The sequence below is a fragment of the Pseudorasbora parva genome, chromosome 13 (assembly GCF_024679245.1).
Source record: "Pseudorasbora parva isolate DD20220531a chromosome 13, ASM2467924v1, whole genome shotgun sequence".
NCBI classification, from domain to species: domain Eukaryota; kingdom Metazoa; phylum Chordata; class Actinopteri; order Cypriniformes; family Gobionidae; genus Pseudorasbora; species Pseudorasbora parva.
In genome coordinates, this window is record NC_090184.1 from 33,636,923 (window position 1) to 33,658,799 (window position 21,877).

The window sequence follows — 21,877 nt, forward strand, 5'->3', positions numbered from 1 at the left end:
GCTGGATTTCAGATACGTTGCTTCTCCACAAACTGACTGAAGTAGAATTTCTGTTTTGTGGACAGAACAGCATACTAAAGTACTCTGACACGACACAACTATTTACCGACACCGCAACACTTTTACTGGATCTACAGCACAAAACCAAATTATAGAATGAACAGGCCTTACTATTTTAATGAGCCGGTCTTTTTTAGGGAATCAGACACAACGTGGCTTAGCAAATCAAACGTCACTGATTTCACGTGAAACCTGTAAAGTTTGATTTCACAACGAATGACTCTTGTGTGAGATGGTTCTTTTTAGTGAATCAGGTTTACATTGCAATACTTTTAACTTTAACAATTTTACACTGAATTAAGCAATGCTTTTAACACTAGAACCACTACGGGGTAGATTATTTACCCATGGCTGTTTTTCAAATGTACATAACAGATTTTTAAAATCAGATTATGGTGTCATTTATGTTTTATATATTTATATGCTGTTTTGATGTTATATGTTACTTAATGTTCCACCCGAGATAGTTTTAGTCATGATAACTTTACATTTATATATTTCACCTAAATATGTATTTATTTCCTTCTTATTCTCGTCATCATTGCAGGCTGGTTTAGCCTATATAATCAGTGATTAGTGTAGCCTTGAGCATAAAACAACAGGATAAAAACATATTTGATGACTAAAAATAATAATTTCATGACACTAGACATTACTTTTTGAAGACAGTGGCGTAATGCAGTGATATCATATGTTTTATGATAGCCATATCAAAACAGTAGTGATGTAAAGGGGTACATTTTACCCGCTGCTGGTTTTAGGTATACAACGACCCCTAACGGTTCTAGTGTTAAAGTGTATGATTTTCTTAGAAACATCTAAATAAATAATGCAATAGATATTGCATAGACACCATATCTACATAATAGACGTAACGCAGTACCCACCAGAACACAGAGACCTCAATACTTTGTACAAAATGGTAACATTCAATGGATAGGTTTTGAGTATGAATGTGTATGAACTACAGATGTGATAAAATGGCAAGCTGGTAAACCTAACAACAAAAGCAATGATAAAACAGTGTAAATACAGCTGGAAAACTTTGAAAATGCAACATTATTAATTATTTATGCCCCAGTGAGAGGAAAAGTTGAGTAGGTTTTACTTCATTTTATAACGTTGATGTTTAAAAAATGTATTTCTAGAAGCTTGAATTTATTCTTGTCTAAACAAAATTTTTCATGTCAAAATTGTGTTTTAGTGTTTATTTCACCACAGAATCAGTTTTACAAACAAATGACTCCTATGAGCAGGATCTTATCAAGAGTCAATCATGCATACAGATCAAACCATGTTCTGGTTAGAGAATTACTGACTCCTGAGAGTCTCTTCTTTTTACTTTTTACTGAATCAAACACATGGCGTCCAATTAGAGAATGAATGATTCTTATGAGTTGGTTCTTTTTTTAGTGATTCAACAAACATTGAGCTTCTTGTTCCTTTTACAATGTTTAGTTAACATTACACATTATATTTTGCAAGTACTAATAATAACACATTGAAGTAATTTAAAAATCTTTAAATGCAACCAAAATAATATAATTCGGCTATCGGTAATGGAATCGCCCCCCGCAAATATTTATTCCTTTCATGAACTAAAATATTTGTTAATGGAATCATTAATGACCCAGAATGGTTCAGTTCTTTACCATTCCCATCCTTAATCATAAGGAACATGTTTATTTCCTGATGCAGGCTTCAAGCTTTAGACGATGTGTGTGCTACTTTCAAGCCTCTGATTTCCGCACGTTTAACCCCAGTTTCAGAAATTGAGCACCTGACAGAAAGCACCAAGAAAATGTAGGTCATTCATCAGGGCTGGAGGCTTCAAAGATACAGAGAAATTACTGCAGCAGGTGAACATCTCCTTAGATGGCGAGAAAGCGTCGTCTGAAACATCACCAGCAGCAGCACAGGGATCGTGACATGCTCACAGAGCTGTGAAATAGAGTCGACGAACATTGAGAAAACGTCAAGTACTGACAAGAAGAGCATCTTGTATCCACACAGCTCTACTCTGAGGGTTTGTTGAAGGTCCGTTAAACAGATGATGCTCAGTTATCTGCAATGGCTGAGAGGGGAAACTGTCAGAGGAAGAGCATGTCCGTTAATGAAAGATTAGCGTATTTTAATAGGATTATGCTACATGGAGCACTGAAGTCCTGCTGTTAGAGCCCCCTGGTGGACGGTTTGCGCTTTTCCGTCCTAGCATCTTTTTTTGGTCTTGCCCGTCATCCTTTGCTGTATTTTTTTTTTGTGCTAATCATTCCACACTTTTGACTGACTATATTTCTATCTTTTATATAGCAGTTTTTACTGTTGCATTGTATCCCTCTCAGTCTCTAGCTCATTCTCTCTCGTCAGCAGACAGATGGAGAGCCTCGCAACAAACTGAGCTAAAGATACTTTCATTTATTTATGACTCACAGGGCTAGCGTGTGAGCAGGTGTGTGTTCGTTTGAAACCTTAATGTTGGTTACAGCACTGTCAGCAGAGTCCTCTGCTTGGATTTTAAACAAAATCTGTTGAAATAATTACGGTAGCTAGGCTTTATTTATGTACAGATGCCTGTGTGTATTCTAGGTTGTGTTATCTGTAGATTGCCATTTTAGCAATACATACAATGTAAATAATACATTGATGCAAGTACGATGCATGGTATTTATCTGACCAATGTCCTGTCAGAAACTGTTAATTACAGTTCCAATGCTCACCAAAGCTACATTTATTTGATCAAAAAGACAATAAAAATAGTAATATTGTGAAGTAGTATTGCAATTTAGAATAACTATTTTCTATATTAATATATTTGAAAACGTAATTTATTCCAGTGATGTCAAAGTGGAATTTTCAGCATCTTTACTAAGGTCTTCGGTGTCACATGATCCTTCAGAAATTATCCTGATAGGCTGATTTGTGCTCAAGAAAGATTTCTTCTCATTATTATTATCAATGTTGAACACAATTGTGCTGCTAAATATTTTTGTGGAAACAACATTACAACTTTTATCAGAATCCTTTGATTGAAAAAATAAACAAATCTTACCGACCCCAAACTTTTGAACAGTAGTGTATTCATGCTTTATTTCATTTCTACTTTTATACTTCATTTCAATTTAGAATTCATTACTCAGCTCATGTGATATCTGTAAGACATCCCTTTTTTCTTTTATAGTTTACTTAAGTGTGTTGTAAACAGATTAACTCATTCATGAAGTGTTTCGACTTGCTAAACTGATCATAGATAACGATAGTCTAACTTCAGTAGTCCTATCTGTCTGTGTCTCTCTCAGAAAGCGTACTGTGGCCACTGCAGCGAGAGGATATGGGGACTGGGGCGTCAGGGCTACAAGTGTATCAACTGCAAGCTACTGGTCCATAAACGCTGTCACAAGCTCGTCTCACTGACCTGTCAAAGGCATATGGTGAGTCTTAGTCAACTCTACATATATTCATAATCTTAATTCAAATGAAGTCCTATTGAAAATCCGTTATTCTTCTTGTCTTGTATTTGTCATTTCATTCAAATAAGCTCCCCCTCAGCTGTTGCAAATCTCATTACTGTTTCATTGTATGTTATTTGACCTTTTGAAACAGTTTGCCTCTCACTTCTCAAGAGTGTTGTTGGATTTTTAAGCAGTGTTTCAAAGACAGCCATTGTGGAATTTGTCAGTTGATAACACTGTCTTGTCAGTATTGAATTGACCTGATTCTGTGCTCAGACAGAATGTTGAAATCATAGACTGAAAACTGTAACATTAAACACAACACTTCTGCAAAAAACTGTTTCTGCAGTTGTTTCATTTGTCAGAAATTCAGTATGAAATTAAGCAATGTACTTCTGAATTATTTATATGACAGAAGGCATCAGACCTCAGATTTTCTTCTAACAGAACCCAACATTTATGAGCTTTACAGTCTGCTGTAGACGTGAAGACATTCTATCGTTCTCCTGCCTCTTTTCATTATACTTCTTTTGTTTTCTCTCTAACTTTCTCTCAAATGTTTGTCAATGTTTAGTTGCACATTTATGGTCTTGACTGAGAATACTTATTATATAACTACTGTGCCTTGCGAAAGTATTCGGCCCCCTTGAACTTTGCGACCTTTTGCCACATTTCAGGCTTCAAACATAAAGATATAAAACTGTAATTTTTTTGTGAAGAATCAACAACAAGTGGGACACAATCATGAAGTGGAAAGAAATGTATTGGATATTTCAAACTTTTTTAACAAATCAAAAACTGAAAAATTGGGCGTGCAAAATTATTCGCCCCCTTAAGTTAATACTTTGTAGCGCCACCTTTTGCTGCGATTACAGCTGTAAGTCGCTTAGGGTATGTCTCTATCAGTTTTGTACATCTGCAAATCTCCGTCCTAGCTTCAGGTCTTTTGCAGACTCCATCAGGTTTTCTTCCAGAATGGTCCTGTATTTGGCTCCATCCATCTTCCCTGTCCCTGCTGAAGAAAAACAGGCCCAAACCATGATGCTGCCACCACCATGTTTGACAGTGGGGATGGTGTGTTCAGGGTGATGAGCTGTGGTGCTTTTACGCCAAACATAACGTTTTGCATTGTTGTCAAAAAGTTCAATTTTGGTTTCATCTGACCAGAACACCTTCTTCCACATGTTTGGTGTGTCTCCCAGGTGGCTTGTGGCAAACTTTAAACAACACTTTTTATGGATATCTTTAAGAAAGGGCTTTCTTCTTGCCACTCTTCCATAAAGGCCAGATTTGTGCAGTATACGACTGATTGTTGTCCTATGGACAGAGTCTCCCACCTCAGCTGTAGATCTCTGCAGTTCATCCAGAGTGATCATGGGCCTCTTGGCTGCATCTCTGATCAGTCTTCTCCTTGTATGAGCTGAAAGTTTAGAGGGACGGCCAGGTCTTGGTAGATTTGCAGTGGTCTGATACTCCTTCCATTTCAATATTATCGCTTGCACAGTGATCCTTGGGATGTTTAAAGCTTGGGAAATCTTTTTGTATCCAAATCCGGCTTTAAACTTCTCCACAACAATATCTCGGACCTGCCTGGTGTGTTTCTTGTTCTTCATGATGCTCTCTGTGCTTTAAACGGACCTCTGAGACTATCACAGTGCCGGTGCATTTATACGGAGACTTGATAACACACAGGTGGATTATATTCATCATCATTAGTCATTTATGTCAACATTGGATCATTTAGAGATCCTCACTGAACTTCTGGAGAGAGTTTGCTGCACTGAAAGTAAAGTTTTATATCTGTATGTTTGAAGCCTGAAATGTGGCAAAAGTTCGCAAAGTTCAAGGGGGCCGAACACTTTCACAAGGCACTGTAAGACAACTAAAATATAAAACTAAAAGTATTTTCTATCGATCTATCGATCTATCTATCTATCTATCTATCTATCTATCTATCTATCTATCTATCTATCTATCTATCTATCTATCTATCTATCTATCTATCTATCTATCTATCTATCTATCTATCTATCTATCTATCTATCTATCTATCTATCTATCTATCTATCTATCTATCTATCCCCAAAGTTTGGGAAACTTTGAATTTATTATTATTATTATTATTATTATTATTATTATTATTATAGTATTTTAATAATAATAACTGTCTGCTTGATTTAGTTTAATTTAATTTTGTGGTCAAGATAGTTTGAATATGGTCAGAAACATTCAAAATATGTAAGAGTATTCATTGGGAAATAATGTAGAACAAGGAATAATATTACCCATGAGTTTTAATTGGATTGTGTAGAGAATACACTGATATTGCAGGTTTATTTACATTTTTTACATAAAAGATTATTAATTTATATAATATAATATAATATAATATAATATAATATAATATAATATAATATAATATAATATAATATATGGGGGGGGGGGGGGGGGTCCTGCACAAGAGACCTTTATTAAGAAGCAAATAGATTTTGATTTCAAGTTGGGATAAGTGAGATTCTGATTTGGAGCCTCTTAGAGGAGAGGGAAAAAGGATATTTGGAAAATACCTTGCCTGTATCATCATAGCCGTTTTTCTCTGCAGGATCCAGTCATGCCATCACAGGAGCCGTTGGTAGATGATGATAAAAGTGGAGAGGAAGTGGAGCTCCCCCCTGAGGACCCTGAAGAAACAGACACAAGTAGGTCTCCATCTCCGCTGTGTGCATGTGTAAATGCTGTTTTTGTGTGGGGTTTTGGGGTCATCCTGTCCTCTATCTGTCAGAGGGCACTGCTGACTGTGGTAGGATACTGTAGTGCATCAGGTGTGAGTAATGTCACATTGACCCAGTTGAGAGAGAGAGAGAGAGAGAGAGAGAGAGAGAGAGAGAGAGAGAGAGAGAGAGAGAGAGAGAGAGAGAGAGAGAGAGAGACATGCTTATCCCTTTGAGACAGTCCAGTCTGTGGCTCCCTCTGCTGGAATCTTACAGCGTTGCGCATGAAACATGATCACTCTTTTGGTGATTTGTTTAAAGAAAATTGTACCCTGACAAGCCAGACCCACATCAAGATGTTTGGTCTGGAAATTCACCATTGACAGGGCTCAATCCGAGGGGCGGGATAAACGGTTGTCTTCCAAACTCCCTCTGCACGCGATAGGATAGCGCTACAACCAAGCAGAGCAACGAAAGTGAAGCAGAGCTAGTTGACAGATTAAAATGGTTAGTTCGAAGATTTAGTCTCTCTAAAGCGTTCCTTTCCGAGAGCCAACTCTGCTGTGATTAGTCAAATGGCCCAGTCTCCAGAGGCTTCCTCAGTGCTTGATACTCAGGGATATAAAGAGGAAGGATGGCGTCCGGTTTTCCATATCAATTCCAGCGTGAATCCTCATCCTTTTAAAGTGCACGCAAAGTGGATTCACAGCGAAGAAAACAGCGTCTTCTTGACATGTTGTTACATCTACATTGGTTACATCTACAGTGGATCTACTGGAGGGCTGAAAGTACGCGCCATTCGCGGATAATCAATGAAGACCAGCTGGCATTATACAAATGTGTTACATTGTTACATGTAACAGGAAGTACGATGGATTTTGCTGATGAAGAATTGCTGATGACTCGTTTCGGTTTTAGGGGACAATAACTTTATGTTGTGCACTTTGATCTTTAAACTTTACAGACATTTTAAATTTACAAGCAGCTACTATATTACATACTACATGAGAGGTAATATAAAAAAGCATAATAGGGGCACTTTTTAAACTAATTTCAAAACTTTTGGAAGTCATTCGACTCTAAGGGAGAACCTTGGGGGTTAACCTGTGAGGTACAGTAGGTGACATTTTAGAAAACATACAATTTATTTTATTAAAATAGTTTATTTTTTAACATTTTTGAGTGATGAATCAAACTATAATTGATGAATCTTTTATTTATTTATTAACTTTTGCAATACAATGAACTGTCTGCATGGACTAATTCACTATAATGAGAATGAGTAAACTTCCCAAAACAATTCCTGAAAACATGTCATTTTTTTCAATGTTAAAAAAACTTGCTCCTATCCTCTCGTAATATATAATTTAATAATACTAATAATTATTATTGTCGTTATAATTATTGCTGATAATTATTCTTATTTCATTCTAATTTTTGAGTGATGCTGCAAAATAACAGATTTTTTCCCCCATCTGAATTTAACCAATTTACTATATTTAATACAATTACTGCTGTGAACTCAACAATCCTCTCTCGAAATGTTTAAATATATTCATAATATATTTCTTAGTTTCAGTTTCAATTTAAAGTGCTTCATTGACATAAATAATTGTATATTTGTATTGCTCGAGCATTTACAGCTTTGCTGCATTGCTGCAAAACAAAATGGCAAACCTACGTTTGAAAGACAAAATATATATAGAATATTTGAAAAAGAAAGATAAAATGAATAACACTAAAGAACAAAACTGTAAAGGGAAAGGACAAGAAAATAATAATAAGAAAGACTCTTTCTCTGTCTCTCAGTTCCAGTCCCTTTCTTAGCACACAACCGGAAAGTGGAGAAAGCTGAAGATGACTCAGAGGTAAGACGAAGATCATAACTGATTATCCCAAATTTCCATATGGTCTCACTCACTAATAATCATATACATATGCTCTTACTCTCATTCTATATAGTTTGTACTGGAAATCAGGAATGCATGTAACATGAAAGCTCACTGTATTTACGGCAGCCTTTTAGCATAATAGATTGGCACAAAAAGTTTCCGCTGTGTGTTCACACAGGATCTGAAGGCGGTGGTGGACGGGATCGAGGGCATTCAGATCTCTCAGTGTCTCGGCCTGGGGGACTTTGACCTGATCCGGGTCATCGGGAGGGGCAGTTACGCTAAAGTGCTACTGGTCCGACTCAAGAAGAACGAACAGATTTACGCCATGAAGGTGGTGAAGAAAGAGCTGGTCCATGATGATGAGGTAACAGGCAGGGCGGGGCTGCTTCAGTTTATCATGGTGTCTCAGTGTCTTGCACCACACATCTGTGAAAATGCAGGGAGTGCTCTATAGTTTGGACATGTGATTGTAATTGACACCAGTAGGTGGTGCTGTGGGATTGTGCTCATTTTAAATGGCTAAATCCGCCATTACTAGCTTGCAGTTCATCTTTAGGGTTTTCATAAGTTCATTCTTACTAAAGATAAAGGCACTTTGTTCCGACTGTTTATCAGACTGTTTTTACTGGGCATTATATATTTTCATGAGCCAAATGAAGATCATTGAGCTTGCCATTAAAGTAAATAAAATAAATACAATAAAATAAAATATAAAAGAGAAACTTCTGCAAATATTAATATAAATAAATGAGGTATTAGTATTTTGGTAAGATAGCTGATAGATGGAATTTATACCATTTTTAAAATAGTCATGAGAGTTAGATTACCGTCTTTGTCACAACATAATTTCATGCGTCGTTCTGTTTTTAAAAGCAGCCTGTTTACGCCCACATTCAATTTTCAGAGAAAGATAGAGCTTTTTGTATATTTAGGCTCTTGCTAATTTATTTGACCTGAAAAATGATTTCAATCATATAATAAACTTTTTATATAGTTGTGTGTGTGTGTGTGTGTATGTATATATATATATATAGTTTTTATTGTAATGTAATAAGAAGTTGTAATGTAATAAACATTTATGTACACTATTGTTTAAAAGTTTGGGGTCAGTGTGATTTTAAAAAAAAACTAATCTAAGAATCCTGAAAAAAAAATGTATCACATTTTCAACAAAAATATTGAATTTTTTTTTCTTAAGCAGCAAATCTTTATCTTAGAATAATTTCTGAAGGATCATGTGACTGAAGACTGGAGTAATGATGCTGGAAATTCAGTTTCGACATCACAGGAATAAACAACAGTTTAAATATATTAAAATAGAGTTTTGTTTTAAATTGATTCGCTGTGGCGACCCCTGAAGGGAACAGCCGAAAGAAAGAGAAGAAGAAAAGTTGTTTTAAATTCCAATAAGATTTCACAATATACTGTTTTACAGCCATAGTGAACATAAGAGACTTCTTTCAAAAACATTTCAAAAAATCTTACAGACCCCAAACTTTTAAATATTATTGTATTTATTAAATGAATATAGCTTTTGAATGCAGTGGGATTTAAATTTGTGCTAAAAAAAAAGCACAAATACAACATTGAGAGACATTATTATTCGTTGATTGTAAAATGAAAGAGAAACTTAGTGATAAGTGTACTATAGTGCACTTAGCAATAGCGACATCTCTTTCTAACTCTGACTGTGATGAAACCTGATATGTGTGAACAGGCATCAAATAGAAAGATAAACTGAACTCTACTGCTATTCATCACAATGTAAACTCTGTACAGTCAAAGCTGTTGTGTCTTTGTAAACTTGGCTCGCTCAGGAACATAAAGCCACATGGCTGTCAGCTAATGCACATGAATGAAGTTCACAAAGAGCAGAGGTCCTTCCAGAATGACGGAGATATGCAGTTGAACTCTGAATATTCACAAACAATATAATGGCTTCCTGGAAGGCAGGCGTTCCTTCAAGGAATATGTTCTCCATTTCTTATATTATACTGTACATGTGTGTTCAGTGTATGTATGTTGTGCAGTCACCATTCACACTTATTAAGGTTTTATTAGGGCAAATTAATGATGCATCCAGTTTGGGATTTTATGCAACAAATTGCAGTTTGACATGCTGTTCTTAAACAAAAAGATGCATGCTAAATTATGAATATAGTCACATAGAGTGTTGTTCAAACCCTTAGACTTAAATTCACAACATGAATCTCTGCAGGTTCTAAAAAAAGTCCTGAAATGTTCAGTTTGATCAAACTTAAAGGTGCAGTGTGTAATATGTATGTAGGGTCTATTGACAGAAATGCAAAATAATATACATAACTATGTTTTCAGTGGAGTGTTAAGACCTTACATAATGAACTGTTATGTTTTTATTACCTTAGATTTCAATCTACATACACTGCAGGTCCCCTTACAGTGAAGTCAACATTTTGTGCCATCATGTTTCTACAGTAGCCCTAAATGGACAAACGTCTCTACAGAGCGCTAGTCACTCTCTGCTCTCTCAGACGAGGACATTTTTGTCCTGTGTCGGCCACCGTAGCTTCTCTATTTGCCTCGGAAAGGGAGGGCTGAGTGGTGGGTGGTTGCAATTTGCAACCTCACCACTAGATACCGCAAAAATGTACACAGTGCACCTTTAAGGTAAAAAAAAAAGAACCGTTTAACAGAAGTCTTACTTGTCATTTTAAGAGGTCTAAAGAGGTCATTAATCCCGTTATAAGCTTTCAAAAAGTGAGCGCTGCATGTTTAAAGTCAAAATGTGGTGCTGCTGTAGCACAATAACCTTTGTCATTGCCTTTTTTTAAACACATTATTATCATACCAACATAATCCAATGTCAGTCAATCTCTAATTCGTATGTATTGATATACAGAATTAGTACATACATACACCAATTTCTGTGCATAAGTGCATTAAATAAAATATGTCCTGAGTATTTTAAACTTGGAGTTTTAAATACTTATTAAGCTATTAAATTCTTGATGAATGTTAAGTAAAATAATCAGGAATATATTATTTATTTTGAGATTGTGTGGGTTTATTCTGTATGTAAATAAAGTAATAATTTTATTTGTGCAGGTCTTAAAAAGGTCTTATATTTCAACTTTAAAATTGCATGCTTCTGCTTTGATTATTGCTTCTATAAAATGGTTACAACAAAATAAAATATTACATGTAATCTAAGGATAATAGTTTTTCTCTGCGCAGTGATAAACACCATAACTATTGGTCAACGTGCTTTGAATCATAACTGCTATACAATGACTATTGACCCGTCAGCATCCAAGACTGGATCTATCCATTTTATTTCATCTAAAATGATGTTAGACATTTTCAAATTCTTCTCTGATTATCATATATGCATTTATGCACCTCATATGAATTGAGAGAGAGATTTGTGCATGAATAAACTGCAGACTATTAAAAATGCTAAAAAAACTTATAAAAATGCTGACTAGTCAAAGTACCTAAAATACACTTCCCTATAATAGATTAATATTCATTTGAGCTTAAAATCCTGATGATGAAAAAACCTTAATTAATTAATTATAAAAATGACAAAAACATAACAAAATTACTAACATTAAATTAAACTGAAAAAATATTTAAAAAAACTAATTCTAATAAAAATGTAGTAGTATCTTAATGATAATAAAATAACGCATTCTCTATCATTACAAATACTGTATATATATATATATATATATATATATATATATATATATATATATATATATATATATATATATATATATATATATATATATATATATATATATATATATATATACACACACTCACCTAAAGGATTATTAGGAACACCATACTAATACTGTGTTTGCCCCTCTTTTACCTTTAGAACTGCCTTAATTCTACGTGGCGTTGATTCAACAAGGTGCTGAAAGCATTCTTTAGAAATGTTGGCCCATATTGATAGGATAGCATCTTGCAGTTGATGGAGATTTGTGGGATGCACATCCAGGGCATGAAGCTCCCGTTCCACCACATCCCAAATATAATCTATTGGGTTGAGATCTGGTGACTGTGGGGGCCATTTTAGTACAGTGAACTCATTGTCATGTTCAAGAAACCAATTTGAAATGATTAGAGCTTTGTGACATGGTTCATTATCCTTCTGGAAGTAGCCATGAGAGGATGGGTACATGGTGGTCATAAAGGGATGGACATGGTCAGAGACCATGCTCAGGTAGGCCGTGGCATTTAAACAATGCCCAATTGGCACTAAGGGGCCTAAAGTGTGCCAAGAAAACATCCCCACACCATTACACCACCACCACCAGCCTGCTCAGTGGTAACAAGACATGATGGATCCATGTTCTCATTCTGTTTACTCCCAATTCTGACTCTACTATCTTAATGTCTCAACAGAAATCGAGACTCATCAGACCAGGCAACATTTTTCCAGTCTTCCAACTGTCCAATTTTGGTGAGCTTGTGGAAATTGTAGCCTCTTTTTCCTATTTGTAGTGGAGATGAGTGGTAACCGGTGGGTTCTGCTGTTGTAGCCCATCATCCGCCTCAAGGTTGTGCGTGTTGTGGCTTCACAAACACTTTGCTGCATACCTCGGTTGTAATGAGTGGTTATTTCAGTCAAAGTTGCTCTTCTATGAGCTTGAATCCGTCGGCCTATTCTCCTTTGACCTCTAGCATCAACAAGGCATTTTTGCTCACAGGACTGCCGCATACTGGATGTTTTTCCCTTTTCACATCATTCTTTGTAAACTCTAGAAATGGTTGTGTGTGAAAATCCCAGTAACTGAGCAGATTGTAAAATACTCAGACTGGCCCGTCTGGCACCAACAACCGTGCCACTCTTAAAATTGCTTAAATCACCTTTCTGTCCCATTCTGACGTTCAGTTTGGAGTTCAGGATATTGTCTTGACCAGGACCAAACCCCTAAATGCATTGAAGCAACTGCCATGTGATTGATTAGATAATTGCATTAATGAGAAATTAAAGGTGTTCCTAATAATCCTTTAGGTGTGTGTATATATGTATGTGTGTGTGTGTGTGTGTATATATATATATATATATATATATATATATATATATATATATATATATATATATATATATATATATATATATTTCTCTATTTCTCTATTCCTGATATTTTTCTATATCAATCATCCGCTTCTCTTTATGTCTTTATGCTGAGACTGCTTAACCTGCTTTCCACTCATCCAGGAAATTAAATTGCTCCACAAAAAAATGTGTGTGTGTGCGCGCCTGTGTGTGTGTGTGTGGGGGGGGGGGCAAAAGTCCCATGAGGAAAACAACTTAATAAACATGCTAATTAAAATCCAAAAATCCATGCAAGTTTCTGTTAGTGACAAGCATAAGGTCAAGGAATAGAAAACATCATTAGCTTAGTTTAAAAACAATATTCACCAATAAAAATGTCCAGACATGATAGAAAAACAAAGTGTTTGTTTGGGCTGAGATCTCTCATTTCACCCATTGTCATTTTTCAACTTTAGTTGCTGAGTAACAGACATTCTGTTGAGTTCTTTGAGTTGCCTAATGTTAAAGTGTTGACAGACCAAAAATACTTGACTTTATCAACACATCACTGAGCCGTGTCTTCACACCCAAAACATTCTCATTGCAGATGTTTTGTAACATCCTGTCTGGACGGTTCTTTGACCATGAAAAAGTTAAAGATACTGTACAATACATTCCTTTATTGACTGATCTGATTTATTTACATGTCTGTTTCTCTTTTCTCTGTTGTCTTTCCTTTCTGCGCTTTTTAAAGAAGAAGAGAAAGGTGCTTTTCTTCTTTTAAATCTGAGATTTGACTCCCCAAAGTGACAGCATGCAATAGTGCCAAGTGTTTTCCGTTTATCCGTTTATCAATAGATGAGGTTTTTCTCAGAAAACACAGGCTTGTTTTTTTTTCTTTATCCTGCAATAGTCCCCCAGTAGAGGTGGTGAAACATCATGTCCTCTCCTCTAGTTCTTAGAAAGCAGTCAAACAGATTCCTGTCATGATCATTTGCAGTTCATTATTCATGATAAGGCAAATGCGTCTCTCTTTTTCTCTTCTTTCTGGTCTAGGACATTGACTGGGTCCAGACGGAGAAACATGTGTTTGAACAAGCATCGACCAATCCATTCTTAGTGGGACTTCACTCTTGCTTTCAGACAGAAAGCCGGTGAGTGGAGAATGGATTTCATTCAGCAAAGCTTTTTGTAATAGCACACTTTCCGCAAGAAAACAACCATAAAAGTCCATGAATCACAATGGACTTTTTTCCCCTCAGCGCATTCACAAAATCAGCGTTTGAGATTAACAAACATGTTTTTCACATAGATAATCTTAAAATTGCACATAAAACTGCACGTATGAGCGGATCAAATAATGTCTGTAACAGGAAACCAAAGTCAATGGCGATAGCCATGTTTACAGCCTGTATCCATAGCAACAGATAATGATAGTAAATATTGTGTCTTTTCCTCTAAGCTATTTTGGGCATTTTGGAACAATCCCGCTGTTTTCATTCTCTCTGAAATGCAGCCAGAATCTCTTTTCTTTCTTCCACCGAAACTCCTAACAGGAGTTTTTTTTTCTAGCTGTTCATCTGTACAATATCACCATTTACTGCTATTTTTTTGCTATTTACGGACAATTTAAGGGAGTCTCTTTGAATTATGGAACAAGGTTGTCAATCTCTTTCATGACCAAGCGTAATGTGAACGTACAGCCAGTATATTTCTCACCTACAGCACATCTGAAACAAAACTAAAAAGAAATGATGAATAACTCCTGCTCTCCATTCAGGCTGTTTCTAGTGATTGAGTATGTGAATGGAGGAGATCTTATGTTCCATATGCAGAGGCAGCGGAAGCTTCCAGAGGAACATGCCAGGTATGTGCAATTAAAAAATAGATTGATTTGATATTTTCAATACAGTAGGCCATTTAGATTAGGTCTAATTTTATGTGGGATTGGATGGATGGATGGATGGATGGATGGATGGAGAAAAGGAACAAAGAGTTCAGATAAAGTTGTTCACTAAACAAAAAATTCTCAACCGGTGGGTTGCTAGCCAGAAAATGTGTTGTAGGTCTGTGCTGATTGGGTTATAGACAGCAGCAACTATATATAAATACATAAATACAATGCAACTGACCATATAGTATATAGATGTGATAGCAAAATAAATGGACTATATGGACACTGCTGTTCAAATGTTTGGAATCAGTGTACACTTTTTCATGGTATTTGAAATGTAATGTAAAACATTTGATGTTTTGGTCTGTTATTCTTATCAGGGCTGCCTTATTTGTTCAAAAATACAATGAAAATATTTTTGTTTGTTTCATATGATTCTCTTTCATAACAATAAGCCACTCTGTGATTTTGGCCGTCTGAGACCACTGTTGAGAATCTTAATCCTCCAAAATTTGAAGTCTTCACACAAATAAAAATGGGAGCGTTTTAAAAGGCATCTCAGACTTCAAAAACATGATTCATCTGTGTAGTTTTATTAACTTAAAATAGTCTAACCTGATGTTTAAACTAAAGCCACACCCTTGGTTTGAATGCAGATCTCATACACTTCTGTTAGGCTGTATTACTCTGTTAGATGATGACTCCTCCTCAGTGTATCCTGTTACAGCGACTGATCAGAGCGCTGTTGTAATGCCCCCTTTCACACGTCTGATAAACTGAGATCAAACACGGGCTAATTAGTCGAGTCAAGCTCACCCCGACTGGTCCTATCAATATGCGTCCTGCACACCACACATATGCAAATCCACATGCTAATTATGGGTAATGAGCCTAAATATTCATGAGTTGCACCTAAAGGTCCCACGAGCCCTTGCTGCGCACCGACATGAAGCAAACGATGCAGAGTGCCAGACATCAAACCTGATCGGAAATGACATCGCTCATTTTTTGTGCTTTGAACACCTTTCTTTTTCTTTTTCTTTTTTCTAACTGTATACAGGCAAATGCTGAGATGGTACAACTCCCGCTTGGGAAAATATAAAAATAGTTTTTTGTATAAATTTCTGTGTACATTTTAAATTGATATATATATTGACTTTGCATCATATTGACTGTTACTTTTCCCCTTGTTTGGGACATTGCGCTGGGTAGCACACTGTGAAATTCCATTGGTCAACAATCCCAATCCACTTAACTAACCACAAAAAAAATGTCCATTGTTTTTTTTGTTTTTTTTGCTAGTATGCAATGCTAATTTCAACAGATTGTTTGCCAGTGAATGCTTGTCACATTGCTAATAGTCAGAGGTAAAGGACGCTAAAGGACAGATTAGTATACAGTACCTCAGCATTGTTGAGTGCTTGATTATGATTGGTTGACACATGGTGTTGAATGTATTAAGATAAAGCCTTGTACACTAATATTCAAAAGTTTGGGGTCTGTAAGATTTTTTACATTACATTTATTCAGCAAGGACATTAACTTATCAAAGCATTAAATTGATCAAAAGTGACAGCAAAAACAAGAATAGACCTTGCACACAGTATAGCAACATGCATTTAATTTATGAAGTGTAAGAAAGTAATTTAATTTAATGAAAACATTAAACAAAATCATTGAAACAAATAAAACATTTAAAAACACTACCGTCCAAAGGTAGCCTAGATGCCAGCCGAACTCAGCCCCGCCCACAATTTTTTTAGATCAGGCGGTTCGGTCTGGCCTCGATCCATAGAGGAGTAATTATCTCCGAACAGAAACTGTTCGGACCAATAAAATCATCAGGGCGGGCTTTAGACGATGACGGACAGATGATCAACATTAACGTAATCATGCACGTCATCAAATGGGCTTGGATTATATTTGTTTGAATCCTAAACTGAGAGCTTGTTTGTATATGCATTCACCATCACAATTTCTCTCAGAAATGATGATCATGTTGGGTAAGTACTCTGTGTATCATTAAATTCTTTTATTTTTTTACAACACCGGCTAAGTTCGCCTATTTCAGCGCACGTGCAGACAGGGTTTTTACAAAGTCAAGTTTTTACAACAAAACCCGCCAACTACTAGCCCTAAACAATAGCTTCTCAGGGGGTTCTCCGGAAAAAAAAAGGTATTTGGGGGGGTTAAATGTGTGTTATTTTGTCAAGGTTACCTGCTAAAATGTGCTCCCATGGGTCTACATATATCATTATAGTCGTTTCAACCGGCGGTTTCAGACTCATATTCTGACTAGAATTGAGTGTGACCACGTCAGGCTAGTCCAAAGGTATTTTTTGACAAAACTGTATACTTTTATTCAGCAAGAATGTGTTAAATTGTCAAAAGTGACAGTGCATTTCATTGGAATCTTACAAAAGATTTAGATTTTAAATAAATGCTCTTCTTTTCATCATTATATTCATTAAAGAATCCAGGGAAAAATATATCACAGTTACCACAAAATATCAACCAGACCAATTGTTAATATTGATAACAATAAGAATTTTTTTAAGCACAAATCAGGATATTAGAAGGATTTCTGAAGGATCATGTGACATTGAAGACTAAAGTAATGATGCTGAAAATTTCAGCTTTGCCATAACCGGAAAAAAAATGAACTTTTAAATATATAATAAAATAGAAAACTGTTCTTTTAAATTGTAGCAATGTTTTACAATTGTAATTTTTTTTTACTATATTTTTAATCTAATAAATGCAGTCTTGATAATCAACAAATATCACCGACCCTAAACTTTTGAACGGTTGTGTACAGTTTGTGTTAAATATGGAAATCAACAAGTCATCTTTAATTATTCCTCATCTGTATGTTTTAAAAATGACACGTCTTACCAATAACTTCTCTTTACCTGTTTCCTACAGATTTTATGCTGCTGAAATTTGCATCGCTCTTAATTTTCTGCATGAGAAGGGCATTATTTACCGGGATTTAAAACTGGACAATGTTCTATTGGACCAGGACGGCCATATCAAACTTACAGACTATGGCATGTGCAAGGTAGAACTTAATGCTAATCACAAAAGATGTAGCAATAGTTGCATCTCTGAATAAGTAAAAAAAAAAATATATATATATATATATATATATATATATATATATATATATATATATATATATATATATATATATATATATATATATATATATATATATATATATATATATATATATATATATATATATATATAACAGGGTAGAACTCATAACTCATTTTTCATTGTTCCAGGAGGGGATCAGACCAGGTGACACCACCAGCACATTCTGTGGGACGCCCAACTACATCGCCCCAGAGATCCTGAGGGGAGAGGATTACGGTAGGTGTGACTACATCCTATCATATGAATCCATACACCGCCTCACTATCAATACTACACAATCATGCCTAGCATAGTAAAATGTACATATCTACTGGTTTGTGAATGATAATGACAAAGATTGAACTCCCTCTTCTCAGGGTTTAGCGTAGACTGGTGGGCCCTGGGGGTGCTCATGTTTGAAATGATGGCAGGGCGATCTCCTTTTGACATCATCACTGACAATCCTGATATGAACACAGAGGAATATCTCTTCCAGGGTGAGTTCTCTTGAATTCAACGTTTAGTTCAATTCAATAGTTGAGTGTAAGCCATGTATTATGGACGTTTTACTCGCCAAAGGCTATTATTACTTGCACTTGACGGTTGTCGTTGTTAATTTTGGACCTAGTCAGAGTTTTTACAGTGACGAACAGTGACTTTATTTCACATGTGTTCATCTACATAGCAACATGTGGTTACTATAGTAATAACAGCATACAGCGTCGGCAGGGCACATTAGTCATGTAGGTCCAAGCGTATCACATATATCTATACAACGCCTATCACAGCATGCATATATATATATATATATATATATATATATATATATATATATATATATATATATATATATACATTTTTTTTTTTTTTTTTCTGAGCTAATTACCCCCCTCCATCCCCAGCTCCTCTACCCGTCAGTCAGGATTTGGCATCTGATTCCCCCTGAATTAGACTAAATTCACAAATTATGTTGTACATTTTAATATTGACATTAATGATATCTGCAATACATTGTTGGTTCTGTTCTGTTTACCTTAGGGGGGTTTATTGCTGTTCTCCTTACTCTTATCCATGCTTGCCCAGAACAGAACCATACCGCCAATTGACGATAGTGATCCTGACAGCAGATCCTGACAGAACTATACATTAAGCATAATTACATGCAACTAACCATAATCCTAACACTAACCCTATCGTAAGTACATGTAGTCACTTAAGTGCATAATTTAACACCAAATGTGGCATCTTTGGTAAGATTTAAACGAATCCTGGTGCGATTGCTCTGTTCGTGCGGTTCAGTTTAATAAGTGTGAACACTACCACCCAAACCCTGGTGTTCACCAAACAAGTGGACCAAGACAGCTAAGAAATGGATCTTGGCCTGCTTCCCAACTAAATCTGGTGCGGTACGAAGGAAATATAAATGCAAAACGGACCAAAAGACCAACAAATCAAAAACAGGACATAAGGTTATTAAGATTTCTCCTGCTGTTTTGACTCCTTTACACATTTTATAAGCTCTTCAGGAGTTGTCAGCTCCATCATATACCATCATATGCACATACAGCGAGTACATTTAGCCCAGAACTTGTGGGTGTTCGACAATTTTCATCGCAAAAAATATGTCATAAAATTATTTTTTTGGTGTGTATCCTTAGGTTAGGTTTTAAAAATGAAAGTGTCAATGCTAAGTGAACCCGGACTAAATGGATGGTTTTCTAAAAGATCCAAGAGAACCGAGCCACAAGTGTGAACACCCTTAATCTTTTTTAACCAAATTTTAGATGGTATGTTCGATTGTGGTAAATGCTTAATTTTGTTAACAATGTAGTTTAATTTAAAATTGTTTAATTTAAATATGTTTTCATCTCGTCTTCACTATTTTTGACAAAATCCTGTCAAGGATACTTACATGACCATTCTTCTTGTTCTACATGACCATTTTCCAACCCCCTCTCTGTCATTTCTTCATATTTCTTCCCTAAATTTCTTCACAAATCACAAGCTAAAGTGATGACACTTATTGAGCACATGCTCAGGCTCTCTCTGCATGAGAAAAAGATTCACTTTTTTCCACGTTTAATTTGGTTGGTTATAAGTGAAAAACATGAATGACATTTTGCTATCAATCTTTCTGTTCAGTCAATAAAGTTTGGCTAAATTAAAACTTGAATTACTGAACTGGAAGACTGAGTATATAATGATCATGATTTCATTAGAATTTCTAGTTGAAGATTAATATTCATCTATATATTTACATAAAACCATACAATTCATTTTAAATAATTAAAGTGTTTAAGTGTTTAAAATGAATTAAAACCCTCTTTGACATTTCCTTTATATTAAATTATACATCACAGCTAAAACAATTAGTAAAAATGAAGCAATTTAAAGAGTTAAACCAGTGTCATTTGTTACTTAGACATGTTCTCTTATTTGAGATAAAGTGAGTTAAAATGATTTACTGTGGGTGTAACACTCTTGGCATGCTGTATGAAATTAGATTTTATGATCAGGTCTGGTAATGGTCCAGTTATTTCCCGCACACTTTTAATATACCAAAACATGGGAATTAAACCCTCATTCAAAAGTTTGGGATTGGTAAGATTTTTTTATATTTTTGGAAGAAGTCTCTTATGCTTGCCAAGGTTGCATTTATATTTGATGAATAGAAAGTTAAAAAGAACAGCATTTATTTGAAATATATGTTTTGGGTAACACTGTACAATAAGATTTGTATTAGTTAACATCAGTTAACTAGTTTAGTTAACAACCTTCACTAATACATTCTTAAAATCAAAAGTTTTATTTGTTAAGATTAGTTAATGCACTTTGAACAAACATGAACAAGCTTATATATACATAAAGACTAATGTTTTATGTACTTGAATTTTGAAAAGTGTAAAAAAAGTGTCTCAGTCTAGCATTTGCCATCGAGTCATAGCCAATACAGTCTTAAACAGTCTATGGGGCTCTTCATTTGTGAAAACATGAGATTTTGGTCAAATGACAGAAAAAAACTAAGCACCCACATAGCTACGGTAAATTTAACATGTCAGTTGATGAAAACACAAATGGCTACAAATGTGGCCGTTCTAATGACGGACAAAACACATAATTCCGGAGTTTGATTTTGGTAAAATGTAGGGGTGTAACAATATATCACAATGCAAAAAATGCAACAAGATGTATGTGGATAGTGACCATCTGTATTGTGTATAGCTCACCCTAAATGTAAATGTCTGTGTTTTTCTTTTTCTGTGAGTTTTAGTTGCTGTACTACAATAAACTACTATATAAAATGTTGAATATAATGTATAATAATGCAATAGAGGAAAATTTGTAAAATATTTGGAATATTTGATGATGTCAATGTTATGTAACGAGTAAAAAGTGGTCTACATTATTTTAAATATATTTAGTCAGTGAAAGAGTGCATATTCGTCTAAAATAATTCTGTATTTTCAGCGTTTCAGAATCATGAATATTTTTATTCAGGTGTCACCATTGTCCTGTGCAATGTGTTACCGGCATCAAGTCCAAGCGTATTCATTTCCAACCTCGATGTAATAACAAATTTAGCATTTTAATGGACAGTTCACTTTTTATTTCATTTTTATCATACAGCTCTGGAAAAAATAAAGAGATCACTTTAGATTGATTTCTCAATTTAAAGTGGTCTCTTAATTTTATCC

General features: G+C 35.2%; 1 protein-coding gene across 5 annotated transcripts in view; it reads left to right on the plus strand.

The window, feature by feature from the left end:
• Window positions 1–21,877, plus strand: part of prkcz (protein kinase C, zeta) — a 149,752-nt gene that overhangs the window by 91,875 nt on the left and 36,000 nt on the right. For all 5 annotated transcript variants that reach the window (XM_067414071.1, XM_067414073.1, XM_067414075.1 and 2 more), the window contains 9 exons: window positions 3,357–3,488; window positions 6,112–6,208; window positions 8,030–8,088; window positions 8,291–8,479; window positions 14,204–14,301; window positions 14,928–15,014; window positions 17,967–18,102; window positions 18,332–18,419; window positions 18,560–18,679. In XM_067414071.1, coding sequence (XP_067270172.1) covers window positions 3,357–3,488; window positions 6,112–6,208; window positions 8,030–8,088; window positions 8,291–8,479; window positions 14,204–14,301; window positions 14,928–15,014; window positions 17,967–18,102; window positions 18,332–18,419; window positions 18,560–18,679 — 1,006 coding nt within the window. The remainder of the gene's footprint in view (window positions 1–3,356; window positions 3,489–6,111; window positions 6,209–8,029; window positions 8,089–8,290; window positions 8,480–14,203; window positions 14,302–14,927; window positions 15,015–17,966; window positions 18,103–18,331; window positions 18,420–18,559; window positions 18,680–21,877) is intronic.